Below are 13,762 nucleotides of genomic sequence, written 5' to 3' on the forward strand. Positions count from 1 at the left end.
AATACTCAGTTTCTTGCTGATGCAGTATTAAGCTTTTGATAGCTTGAATTTTAAATTTGGTCATCTTAAGAATGATCACAAAGGTTTTTTTTTTTTTTTTTCATTATCTACAGATTTTAACCAAAAATTGTAACACACAAACGCCGTCTTGTCTTTAAGGCACAACACATCAGTATGAACATTCTGTTTGCCAAACTTAAAAAAGAGACATTTCAGACTCCCATTTCCACCCCCCATTTCCCCCCTTCCCCCCCCCAACAAATGAAAGAAAAATTGCATCCACTTTCAGAGTCAGCTGCTAATAAAGTCACAGTAAATTATTTTCATCAATAATTTACACAAATTACAGGTCTAGATAGGATTGTCCTTATACAGTCTGAGTGCATTCCAATTCAGATTTTCTGGGCTAGGTAGGCTAAAGTCAGATTCAAACCTCAGGGCTGAGAAGATCTCCCATTTTGAGGAATGTTGTTGAGCACCACCTTGTCGGACGGAGCACGTGTTGGTACTTTGCCAGGGTAAGAGTTCTTTGCTAAAGCTGTTAATTCCAGTTAGGACTTGTTCGCTGTGTACCAGCAACCTCCACAGATTTTTTTTTTTTGTTTTAAACATTAAAGTGTTGTAAATATAAGACCATAGAGCTTTCCTTTCTGTAGCACTAAAGTTTAACTTCCATTCAGCAATCTGAATTCTTCATTCTGGAACTGTCATTCCAAATATGATTTCATCCTTTAAGACAATTTATATGTGTAAAAGCCAGAGGCATTGGATCACACATAAAAATTCAGTGTACTTGAAATATATATATAAAAAAAAAATGGATCTCCAGCTAGAGAACACAGTTACAAATACTCTAATTCCAGTGCTTGATGTAGAGCCAAGAGGTCCGAGTGACTTGAAATCCTCCAAAAGGGCATGTTGTGCTGTGTGTTGACAGAGGGAGGTACGGGGGAGAGAAGGGGAAGGAATGGAGAGAAATCGTAACTATTGTCTCAACGAAGCAACAGTGGACACAGAAACGTGTGGTTCACCCACATTCAAGGGAGGCATGATTGTATTGGAAGGCTTGGTAACATCAGTATCATACTGTCTTCGAATAAGAGAGAAATAGATCTGAACTGGATTTGAATATTTATAAAAGCAAATACTGAAATTTCTGAAGTGGTTTAGTGTTCATTCTGGAACGTATCATTACCAAGATTAGCATCTGGGGGTGCAAGCTGAGCATCAAAATCCTCCCTGGCTGAGGGGACGCGATTTTTAACCACAACACTCCTTAGGGTTCCCCTCTCGGTTAGAAACAAAATTTTGACAATGACACACTTCCTGAGTCCCAGGCTTTTTATCTCTTTGAGAGGAAGAGGGTGAATTCTTTTGTATGTAAAAAATAATTTGAAGTTGGACTATGTAAGGTAGAAAACAATGCAGGGATAATCAATCTTCTTCCTTGTCTCGGGTAAGTAGTAACTTAAGCCGGTAGCATTGACTTAACTTACTTCATGGTGTGGGACTGAGAGAAATTTCGCACTCCGGCATCCATTCACAATAGGAGCGGTATGTACCCGAAGGAACAATAATGGGCTTTTGTGGGGAAAAATATGCTTAGACATTACAATGGTTTGTGGCTCTCCAAAGATATACCAGGATACGGTATATGTGTGGTAAATTTCATGAAAAAATGTGATTAGAAAAAAAAAATGTTGAAAAATTCTCCATTAAGGACAGTAATGAAACAAAGAAATAATGCACTATAGCAATTAACAAAGTCAAGCATTACTTGTAATTTTGGGCTGATGGCACCTTATAGAATATATATGCATGGAATATATATCTATATATACAATGGAAATAAATATATCCATATATATAAAACAGGGAAAATATTTTATTATAAAAGTTAAACATTCAACTAAATCACTATTGTTATAATTCTTTGCTGTCCAATATGGTAGCCACCAACCCCATGTGTCTAGTGAGCACTTGAAATATGGCAAGTCCTGTCCAAAATGCATACTGAATTTCAAAGACTTAGAATACAAACATCACATTAGTAATTATTACATTTGTTAGGTGTCGAGTCAGTAATATTTTATGCATAGTGGGCTAAAGTATATTACTAAAATTAATTCTACCTGTCTCTTTTTACTTTTTTTTTTTTTTTAAATGCAGCTTCCAGAAAACTGAAAAGTACAATATTGGCTCACATTATATATTCCTATGGGGGAGTGCGGTTATACGTTCTTAAACTTTCAAATTTCTGCTAAAATTTGCAAAACAAAGCATGTTTCTAGGTCCAATGAAAGCACAGCTATTCACGTAAAGTAACATTTTGTTTTTCCATTCAGCTCAGATCTATTTATAGTAACAAAATAGTACTTTGTATGTCTGCGCATGCGGTAACAGCCACATCCAAAGAAAAGCATGCATCCTGGATACTAGAGGAACCAGCCACCTGTGTTTCAAAACAGAGCTGTAAGCCTTCACCATCACCAAAACTGCACCTACATAAACAACCATTTGGAAGTAGCATTCTAACCAAGGTTCTCATCCACTTGGAGTCAGGCCTTTTTCCCCTGAAGTTTCAGGTGTAAAGCAGAGGGGAGGACAACTGTTGGGTCACATCCTGTTTTTCACACCACGGGCAAACGGTGTAGACTCTATACATTTTCATTTTCAAAGGCATATAACATTCCTGGTTTGGAAAAGCGCATTTTATTAGCCCTGACCTAGAGAGATGTGAATTTCGCGTAAGCTGCAAGAGTTGCAAAATGTGTGCGGCAGTGGCTGCATTGACTACTTGTTGTGTGTAATTCTGGTGCCAACATGAAAAATCGAAACAACACGGACTCAGGCCATTGACAAACTCCAGAAGTTATTTCAACTGTGTGCCACGAGGAGGATTCTATGTAGCAGTCCGCACTGAAAGTGGAGTTTCTTGAGGCTGCATCCCTGGCCTTCTACAGAACGTCCTGGGGGCAAGGGGGGGGGGGGCAGGGTGCGGTCTGGGGTCACTGACACCGCTCATGGAGACCAAGAGCTCTGTGAGCGTCAGAGCCTGCACCAACTCTCTCAAGGTTATGGAAAAGCAGGATATTTTTCAATTACGGCTTCCAATACTTGACCAAACCTTCTAAAGTAGAAGCTCCTTCTTCACTTTGCTTGATTTGAATGATCTACAAACATAAATCACGTTTTTTATCTTTCTGGTATAGCTATAAATTTTCTTAAGCCCTCCCCCTCCTGTTTTTCGAAAACAGACATCAGGTGAACACACGAGCACATACAAGTGTTTCAGTGAAGGCTTTATTCGATGATGATCTGAGGTCTCCTCAGGATAAGGACAACATTCTTTTTATGTAAAACAAGCCAATGTGTTGCTGTTTAAAAACAGCAGTTATCATTTTGCTTTATTTTATGAATTCTATGATTTTTATCCTGGCCAGATGATAGATATTTTGCGGTCATTCAGTAAAGGAAGCATTAGATCTCAGTGTTGTTTTGACTGATAGTTTGGTGTCTAGGACCAATCTTGGAATCACTCCTCTTTTCATCTTTTGACCACTTAATGATCTTTTGATAATTTCATGGCTTTTAACTGCCTTAGTTTCTTCTTCAGAAATATGGGCCAGATGAAAGGGCTTATTTAAATACCTAGGGCCTATGAGGTCTCCTGAATATGTTCAACACCAGCTGCTTGGCTGCAATCACGCACTGACATCTCACTAAAACAGACAACATTCTTCTAGAAGATACGAGGCATACTGCCTCTGAGTCTCTATGACAAGTTGGCACCAAAGGATCTGGATAATACACGTCATTCCAACAGCCTTTATTAATTTCGCTAGCAAGGTTTTTCTTCAGCTATTAAAAATAGCCTCAGCATTTATCACCACGGAACACGCTTACTACAAGGCGTTCACCAGGACCATAGGGCATAAAAGCTGGGTGAGCAAAAAGGGAAGAACTGAGTCACTCGTGTGATTTCTATGGAGCTCATTAAACTTATCAGGTGGACCTTCGTGTTTAAAAATGGTTCCCCCCCCCCATCTTTCTTAAAGATCACTGTATCTGTGTGCATGACGCACACACGTAAATAAACCTGACTGAATTTTCCTACATTTCTATCAAATTTCAGGCAAAAAATGCTAGACTCCAAATGGTTTATTTGAATGTAAGTATCGACCTTCTCATGCTCTTTACTGCTTTGCATCTATAAATTTAGATCATTTGTCAAGCTGCCATTGGGCCAAACTACAGGAATGCAAACACAAAAGCTTGCATTAGAAGTTATCACACCAACATTGTTTGAGACAGGTTACCTTTTTTGCTGCCTGTTCTTCTTCTACACCATCCCCAATTACAACATATACTACTTTTCTGCCAAACCTTTGCATTATTCGTTCAAAGCAACTTTCTTTCCCTGGAAGATAAATGAGATAAAGTTCAGAGTGAAGTTACCTGGTTAGCGGCATGTTCTTCGTCTCGGCCATCTCCAATCACAACATAAGTTATGTTAGTGCCAAACCTGGACACTATACGCTCAAAACAGCTTTCCTTGCCTGAAAAACAATGCACTGCTTATTCTTCCAGCCACTGCATTCATTAACCTAAAGATTCATAAAGTGTTAGGTTAATTTCTCTCGAACATCAATCACTTAAACTAGCTTGCAACCTCTGGGTTTACGAAATCAACCAATATGTTTGAATAATGTCAGTCTTCACTTGAGACAGATTATTAAACAAATGTGTCTCACACTCCACAAAAGCCAGTAGGGTTAAGCATCTGGCCCAGAGAAAATGTGAGCGTCTTGTACATGAGCAAGAGAATTCTGGAACAAGTTTGATAAGCAACTGTGAGTTTTAATATCTATTTGTTTAACCCTGTGGATCAATTGTGTCTCGTCTGAGCAGTGTAGACAAGTAGGCTAAAAACAGTATTGTAAAAAAAAAACTGAAGGCTGATCTGTAAGGAAAGAGGAAATACTAAGATGTAAATTTACCTTGATAAAAAAGATTAAAAAAAAACTCCTTTCTTCAAGTGGCTAGGAGCTAGTCTGCTCAGATTAATTGTACCAAGGGTGCTGTCTGGGCCACGGCACTGGTGACACCCGTCTCCTCTGACTGCATGAGAATAACACCGTGGAATTTCTACATGTTCTTCATTTTACAACACTGCCATAATCCTCTGAATTTCATTCCCAGAATGTTCATGCAGTCATGGCTATTTTTGCATTTTTTTTTCTTAATCTGATAGTTCAGAACTCCAAAAAATACTAGCTTAAGGGGAAAAATAAGACTGATTGTGTTTTTTTTTTTTTTCAGATTAAATATAAGGAACAATTTGACCAATAAAAAAGAATATTGTCCTTCCTAGAAGAAATGTTTATGCTGGTGTCAAATTATTTGATTTGCCAGAATGGAAGACAAAGTGTGATACATTAATCCTGCTGCGTAAATACATACATTTATGTAAGAAGTGAATGGGATTGGTATCGGGGTTCTGAACTGTATGTAGTGCCGTGACAATGTGGAATTGACATCATGAAGGCTTGGCTCTCTTTAACTATCCTCCTGGAACAGCTGCAAGTGGGGGCTCTTTCTGCCTGTGCCAATATCAAAACTCGGCGAGACCCAGGGCAGGTTATTTTTGGTAGGGGATTTTAGGATTCTGAACTCTTGTCAAGGTGCCAGACCCTAAGTCTGTTGACCTCCAGGGTGCATTAGACAACCTGTTTCCCCAGTCATTTCCTTGACAGACAGTGGAATACAGGAGCTGTTTTCTTTTAACTCTTTCAGGACAGCAGAAGTTAGGAAGTTCTGTTTTTGAAAGATGCTTAGAGACTTGGTCTGTGAAAGGCAGTTAAAACTCCAAGATGGCTCCGCAGATAGATGTTAAGCAAATGAACAAGGCTGGAGTTCTTTGGTTACTGATTGAACATTTTTGGAAGTGTGTATTTCTAGCCATTCATGGGTTATAATTCATGAAATTGTTATTTTTTGTTTCTGAAGTGTAGGATCCTACTCAATCCATCCGGCACTCCCCTGTAATGTCAAAAGAGTATTTTATCTTAGATCTAGATTACTGCATCTGCAAAGAGGCAATTAAGATATTTAAGATATTAAATCATTAAGGTATTAAATACCATGGCTAAAGACACTGTCTAGTATTTAGAAAACACGTGTTGTCCTGAAGTGTAAATACAAACACACAAGAAAGCAAATAGAATTGTCCAGATACTGAATTCAGAATTTCACTGGGCAACAGTTTTCATAAAATTTGCACACATACATTGGGTTTCAGGGTACTTTGTTACTTGCACTCCATTCAAATTTGCTTGATAATCTAATAGCAAAACTCATGGAAGAGGGAATCACGCAGACAGACATATTAAGGAAATCCCCCAAAACCCAGCTGTGAGCACATTCCACACAGAGTTGGAAGTAATTGTCTTACCTATTTTAGTTGCACTGTAAATATTCTCAATGGGGAAAGCACCTCCTAAACTATAGAGTAGAACCTTCGCGAGAGCTGGGATCAGTTGGGTTGTCGTTACCAAGACATTTACGCAGTTACTCCTAAGATAGGGAGGAAATATGCATAGTTGTTTTCCAATACTAAATAATTTCGAATGGCACAGATTTTAAATTGTCACTGTGGTCTTTCAATTCCATAATAAATGCGTCCTGATAAGCTAACCTTTAAACATTAACAGTTATTCATGGAGTGCCTGCTATCTTGAAGGTACCATGACAGGTGCGAGGAATACATCCCCAAATGGGGGAAGTGGAAGAAAATGGGCAAAACGAAGTCATGGATGAATGACGTTTTTGTCCCCCTCCCCTGCCCCCCGCATCCCAGAGATATAGGAGAGACACAAGTAAATAGATACCTGCAATATGAAATATGCTCTATAATAAGGATCTCTTCAGGCTCCTGTGGAACCTCAGAGAAGAATACCTACCTCAGCCAGTGGCAATCATGGGAAGGTTATCAGAGGGGTGGCTTAGCTCTAAGTTTTACAAGTATCCAGATGAGGTAATTTTTTAGGGTGATAAGACTCTATGTCTCAGGGTTTTCAGAGCCTGGAAAAGTAGTAGACATAGGCAGAAAGAAGGTAATGGGATGGGTAAAAGTAGTTTTTGGATTTTGTGCAAGAAATAGCCCAGTGTCCCAGTCAAGGGGCTGACAGATGGGGATTCTGGAGAAGAATGAGAGGGCCCTTATTTGGTCCAGAAGACGTGACTCTCTGAATCTCCTTTCCAACAACAACATAGGGTTGCATTTAATGGACCCAGTTTTAATCCATCTACACAGGCCTTCCTCTTTGAAAGTAACAATCTTCCATTTTACAATTTACAGTGGTTTCTTTCACAGTCATATTGCAGGGAGATAAAGGAAACACCAAGAGAGTGGGAACTGTGAGGCAGAGATCTGGAAAGAATGGACTGTGGTCCTTCCTTCTGGATTATGGGAAAATTGAGCCATCCTGCCTTGAGGGGCTCACAACACACACATGAAACTGGGACTCGGATTGCCTTTCTCTACTGGTATTTTGTAGCAGGAGCCTTAAATACGTATTAGTAAGGGCCCCTAGAATTCTTTGGATTGATTGTCAGAAGCCTGGTTTCAACAGTAAGTCAGGAAGAGCAAGCTGAGTGTCAACTCTTCATGGGTATGTATATACTGAGCCCCCAGTACACTTAATATCATGCTTTATATTCTTTAGACATATCCTGTATAAAGAAAAACTACATTTTATTCAAAAACAATTATAAAATCTTTATAATGACAGCCTTTTAAACATTTCCATTTGTAAATTATTTCCAGAGGTACCCTGATCTTGTAACAGAAGCTCTAACTCCTGGAGACAGATGATGAGATTATCACTTATATGGGCTAAAGAAACAAAGCCTTCGAGAGGTAGAACTTTAATAAGCACCACCAATGCAATCCTTAATTTTGCCGATGAGGAAATAAAGACCTGAAAAGTGATTTGCCTGCCTATCATCAGAAAGAAACTCCCCAAATAATGGCAGATTATCAGGCATAATACACAAACACATCACTGGATTGAAATAATATTGGGAAATCTAGCTTTGCCACTTACGCCGTGTGATAACTGGAGTTGTATCATTTCTTTTTTAAATGGCATACGTTGCATACATTTATAAATTACAGGTTTGTAAGTGGCAAACACTGCATATATTTGTATCCAATTTATAATGCATTGTAACTTTCAATTCCAAACATTGCATATATTTATATATGGCATGCATATACTCGTGTGAAATATGAACAAACATAAAGAAGAACGTGAACAGGTGAACAGCATCAATTATTTAGCCATCCAGAGATGGTAACTGGTTTCTCCATTTTGTGTGTTTACTTTCAGAATTTCTATTTGTGTACAGGTTTTTTTTTTTTTCTCATTAGTACCTACTTCATATATATCTTCATACATATCTATTTTTTTCACTCATTTATATCGTGAGCCTATTCATTTATGTCATATTGTCTACTAGTCCTCTTTTCCTAACAAGACGGAATGTGTGAAGACTGTATGTGGCTCCAACATAATTCTTTAAAGTGAGGCTCACTCAGTCACTGGTTTTGATTTCTAAATATTGTAAATAATGCTGCCTTACACAGAAAAATTTCCTACACATTTGAGTACGTCCTTTGACTATACTCACAGGAGAGGAATTAGAGCTGGAGGGGGCAACCTTTGCTAACAACTCTGATATATAATTCTGCCATTTTGTAAAAGCCTCTGTTTTTCTGATATCCTAGAAATTCTGTAAAAAAAAATGACCAATATGGTCATCCCTGTGGATAGCTTAGCAAATTTCACGTCATTTAAATCTTCAATGTATAATGACTTATTTTTCCCCTTCTTTTCCTTGTTAATATTTTTATTTCTGAAAATCACATACCCATATAGTTGCTTTAAGGCCATGCGTTTACTAATAATCTCTCTATATTATGGATAGCACACATATAATCTACACAACAAGGTGATAGCCTTGGTTTTTAACTATCTAGAACTCTTTTAGAAATAATGAAAGCCATTGACCTCCTCCGCAGGGAAATGCACATGTCCCTACATTTTGCACACGATTTCAGGGACTTAGGAGGCCCAGCCTCCTTGACCCTTCATCCCCATATCACCAGTTACAGAAATCACAAGGCAGCAAGTCCCATTTTAAAACAGCTTCAACTGTGGGACAATTCTTCCTTACACAGACCTAGAACCTTCCTTCCTAGGGTTCCTATTCATCCCTCCTAATTCTCTCCTTTACAGACCAGAGAGAGGTGTTTATTTTTGGCCTAACAGCTCAAACAATTGACATCGGTAATCGTGTTCCATGTAGGACTCTTCTTCAAACTAAACTCCTTGGTTCCTCCTTCCAACTGTTCCTTTTATGTGGTTTCCACAGCCGAAAACCCTTCTGGACCCTTTGCTGGTCCGACAAGATGTTTCACATATGTCTGAGCGCCTGCTGGAATGTGGTGCCCAGAACTAAAGCAAAGCACTCTGTTCTGGCTTTCCCGGCCTGACCCAGGACACTACGGCTCCCTTCCCGCCCCATTTATCCTTCCCACCATCGATGTGGTTGCTGTCCCACCATCGATGTGTTCGGCTAGAAGCCACGTGCAGGATTTCAGGCACACACACTTACTTCCACGCTCTAATCCGGGACTCTCCTTTTACCCTGCCAAGGCTTTCTGTAGCCCGGTTCCATCAGTCCACATAGTCTTTCTCTGAATGTGTGCTACTTACAGGTTTGCTAAGCATGCTTCTACCTGCCCACCTAACTCAGAAGTAAAATGAGGGAACAGGATGGTGCGAAGACTCATCCCCACCCCAACTAGCTATCACTTTCCAGGTTTATATTATTTTATTAGGTAGCATTTATGGCACACGCCACACCCATGTAGTCAGAAGTCTATTCAGTTCTATTGCCTGTACCAGTAAGTCAGTATTTCTCTGTTTAGCTCAAACAACACAAGGGTTACAAGTTCTTCAAAGAGGCTTGTCTTACTATTTTGCTGCATTTAAATCGCATATATTATCTATAATGGCCTAAGACACTTTAAAATACGCACTCTGTGGGTAAACTACATGCTCCTGTTTGCGAGTCACATGACCTTCCTGTGGAGACTGCCAGTAGTTATGCAGAAAGAAGGGTAAAGAGAAAGGATCTCCTGGCTATTCTGAGAAGCATCAACTCCCAGCTGCCACCCCCCATACACCTCCCCCTCAACGTACATTGAAAATACTAGATTCACTACATTCTTAGGTTCCTTCAAACTCTAAAATACTCTAGGAATTAAAAAAAATGATGCATATTATACTATTAAAACTACATCTTGAATATAATAAATATAGAAACTGCAACAATACCACTTACCTAGTACTAATAATCGATAATGATTTAAGTGCATTTGTTAGCCAGGAGTCTGTCAGACCTTCAATCTCTGCCCTCAACTGCAACCATGCGTCTCTCTTGGCAGGGCCAAGGAGTCCTGCAACGATGAAAAGCAAGGTAGAATCAACAGATGAAAAGTTTTCAGGAAAACCTAGTTTAGCCTCCCTTCTGTCCAGTATAGATAACATCGGAAGCCGAGAGAGACGGACTTAGATCAATACTGATCCTTCATTTCAGAACTAAATACTCCTTCATCCAACAAACATTTACTGAACAACTCAGGTTTCAGGTACTGGGCCCCAAACTGGGGATGTAACAGTGAAAAAGTGGCTCTCGGTCTCTGTACTCACTGAACCTAGAATCTGGCACGGTGGGCACCCACCACCTGCGGAGCTGCGACAGTTCCCGTGCCTGGGTCCTGCTCCAAAAGACAGTGGTAGAATAGAGCTGGAGAAGAAGGTGGGGCTTCACCAGTCTAGGGATTCAAACTTCAAACACTCTGGCTATCTGAACATGTTTCACTTCTTAATAATCACAATCATTACCGCTTTTAACCAGCAGTGATGACATTATCCTATGTTGCCACGTAGCACTGAAGCTATCACAAATACTCTGTTTTTAAAAAAGGCAAGAACTGCGCTTGAAATTCGGAAGCATACGACACAGTTATAAACAATGGTTAAAGCTGCACTAATGTTGGGGTTAAGAGAAGAAGCAGGCATGCTATCTTTTTTATTTCAAAAGCCCTTGTTTTTATGAAAAAAATAAGATCATGCAATCCACCAGAAATAAGTTTCTTATTTAAATTGTATTTCAGGGCATCAGGAGCACATACACAGGCAGATGATTTTTTTTAAATATTTTTTTAATGTTTATTTATTATTGAGAGACAGAGAGAGACAGAGCACGGGCATGGGAGGGGCAGAGAGAGGGGGAGACACAATCTGAAGGAGGCTCCAGGCTACGAGCTGTCAGCACAGAGTCTGACGCGGGGGCTTGAACTCACGAACCATGAGATCATGACCTGAGCTGAAGTTGGTCGATTAACCAACTGAGCCACCCAGGCGCCCCAGGTGGAGGATTTTTTAAATCAACATTTCCATTTTTTAGCAACTCATTTGTCCTTATTTCAATATAGAGGTGCTAACAGATTAGCACAGAAAAATGGACTTACATGTCACCAAACTTTTAAAGCTATACTACTATTTATTACTCATCTTGTTCATTTTTAAACGATTTTAGTAACACCCTTCATGAGGGGAACAATGTCACGTCTGAATGATAAAACTTACTTCAGGTTTCTCAAAGGAATTATTTCAAAATTAAGCATATTACCCACAATTGATGTGAAAGAGAACACCTGTTTCTTTGATTTTACCAAAGTGTCTTACATAGAACTTTACAGTGAATTAGGAAACCGGAATTGTCTGCTCAGGACCCTGGACAAGTCAGAAGTCTGCCGGGCCTATTTCTCACCGGGAAATGAAGATCTCTCATTTGTGTTTTTTTTTAATGTTTATTTATTTTGAGAGAGAGAAAGAGAAGCAGAGCACAAGTGGGGGAGGGGCAGAAAAAGACACAGAATCCGAAGCAGGTTCAGGCTCTGAGCTGTCAGCACAGAGCCCCCACGCTGGGCTCGAACTCACGAGCCATGAGATCGTGACCTGAGCTGAAGGTGGACGCTCAACTGACTGAGCCACCCAGGCGCCCCGAAGATCTCTCGTTTCTAAGATCCCTTTTGGTTCTAACAACAATAATAATAACATGAGTATTGATTAAGGTTCTACATGTTTTCTTTGTTCTCTTGTAGCTACTGAGTATCTACTAAGCACCTAGGGCTAGCTGGACACTAGGGATACATGATGAACAGACACACAGCCCTGCCCTCATGACATGTGTGGTGTGTGTAATAATATATACTAGAGATGAAAATGTTACTTACTGTTGTGTATTGTATTCTATGATATATATATAAATACACATTTGTATAGTATGCATAAGTATATATAGCTTATCATTCAGTATTAGATTCTGATTTAAACTCCTCAACCATCCGTCCTTTAAAAAGAGAAAGAGAGAGATAGAGAGAGAGAGAGAGAGAGAGAGAGAGAGAGACAGAGAGAGAGAGAGAGAGAGAGAGAGAGAGAGAGACAGAAAACCCTGGGAGAAAAAATTTATATGACTTCATAGCTAATCTTAGAATCTTGCTGACCTACAACTTATCGTAATAATAGAAATAATTATGGTTTATTTTACCAAGGAGAACATCCAAGATTTTAGTTTTGAGGTCACAAGTTGTAATATCACCCATATATATGAATGAAAATAAAATGGCTTAGATATAACCCACAGAGTATCTGAATATTTAAAGACCATGATGGGGTGCCTGGATGGCTCATTCGCTTAAACATCCGACTCTTGATTTCGGCTCAGGTGTTGATCTCAGGGTTCATGGGTTCGAGCCCCATGTTGGGCTCTGTACTGTCAGTGCGGAGACTGCTTGGGATTCTCTCTCTCTCTATGTCTCTCTGAACTCCCCCACTCATACTCACTCTCTCTTTCTCTCTCAAAATAAATGAATAAACTAAAAAAAAAAAAACCCATGATAATCACATTTAATACTATACATGGGAAAGATACACTGTCAGATAACGTGCAATTGCAAAATATAGACTCAAGTCTTTGAAATGACATAAAGCACTGTTGATATTTATTTCTAAAAGAATTCCAGAAAGGCAATGATGACTAACAACCGTGCTCTAATGACTGGGGGCCCTTGCTTCTAGACAGGTCTTCCCGCTGCCTCAATCGCTTCCTCTGTCTGGTGTACACGAACAATGTCTGCTGACGAGGGGTAAGCGAAATGCCCTGCTGTAAATCTTAACCAAGTATCTGGGCCCAAAGAATTCCCAGTTCTTTTGGCAGAGATGCACATTTTATTTTGCACTTACATTTTTTTTTTTTTTTTTTTTCTGCTACCAACTCTAAGGGACTTAGAATTCTGACAGAGTAGTTCAGCATGAGCTCTCGGTAATTTACCTTAGAGTAGGATAGCCTCTAATATGGAACACGGCACTACAGTTCAAACCCTACCTCTGTCTACAGTAGCTTTATTAGAGTTAAGGAGCCGCACATACCTCCAACATTGTTCTTGTAGGTGTTGTATAATTCTTTTACTCTTCTGTAACGAAAAGCCAACTTCCTCATCCAGTCAACCCCTCCTCTTACACCTGTTGGCAAACAAAGGTTTGCACTACTTGCAGCTGCATGGAAGCCATCAGTTGCAAAACTGTAGGTACTGTAACACCCAGAATACATTAAAAAGAAATAA

The 13,762-nt window shown here is 39.5% G+C and overlaps 1 protein-coding gene across 16 annotated transcripts in view; it reads right to left on the bottom strand.

Annotated features, from left to right (window-relative positions):
• Positions 1 to 257: 257 nt before the first annotated feature.
• The window catches only part of EYA4 (EYA transcriptional coactivator and phosphatase 4), a 276,080-nt gene continuing 262,575 nt past the window's right edge, over positions 258 to 13,762 (bottom strand). For 11 of the 16 annotated variants that reach the window (XM_053904480.1, XM_053904478.1, XM_019420544.2 and 8 more), the window contains 5 exons: positions 13,569 to 13,729; positions 10,414 to 10,528; positions 6,455 to 6,576; positions 4,320 to 4,420; positions 258 to 923 (listed from right to left, as the gene is read on the bottom strand). In XM_053904480.1, the coding sequence (XP_053760455.1) occupies positions 843 to 923; positions 4,320 to 4,420; positions 6,455 to 6,576; positions 10,414 to 10,528; positions 13,569 to 13,729 (580 nt within the window). In that variant the 3' untranslated portion in view covers positions 258 to 842. Of the gene's footprint in view, positions 924 to 4,319; positions 4,421 to 4,458; positions 4,560 to 6,454; positions 6,577 to 10,413; positions 10,529 to 13,568; positions 13,730 to 13,762 lie in introns of all 16 variants that reach the window. The other 5 variants (XM_019420547.2, XM_019420545.2, XM_019420539.2 and 2 more) reach the window with 2 other exon arrangements.

This window comes from Panthera pardus, unplaced genomic scaffold, assembly GCF_024362965.1.
Source record: "Panthera pardus isolate Hobbes unplaced genomic scaffold, ASM2436296v1 HiC_scaffold_17, whole genome shotgun sequence".
Taxonomy (NCBI): Eukaryota; Metazoa; Chordata; class Mammalia; order Carnivora; family Felidae; genus Panthera; species Panthera pardus.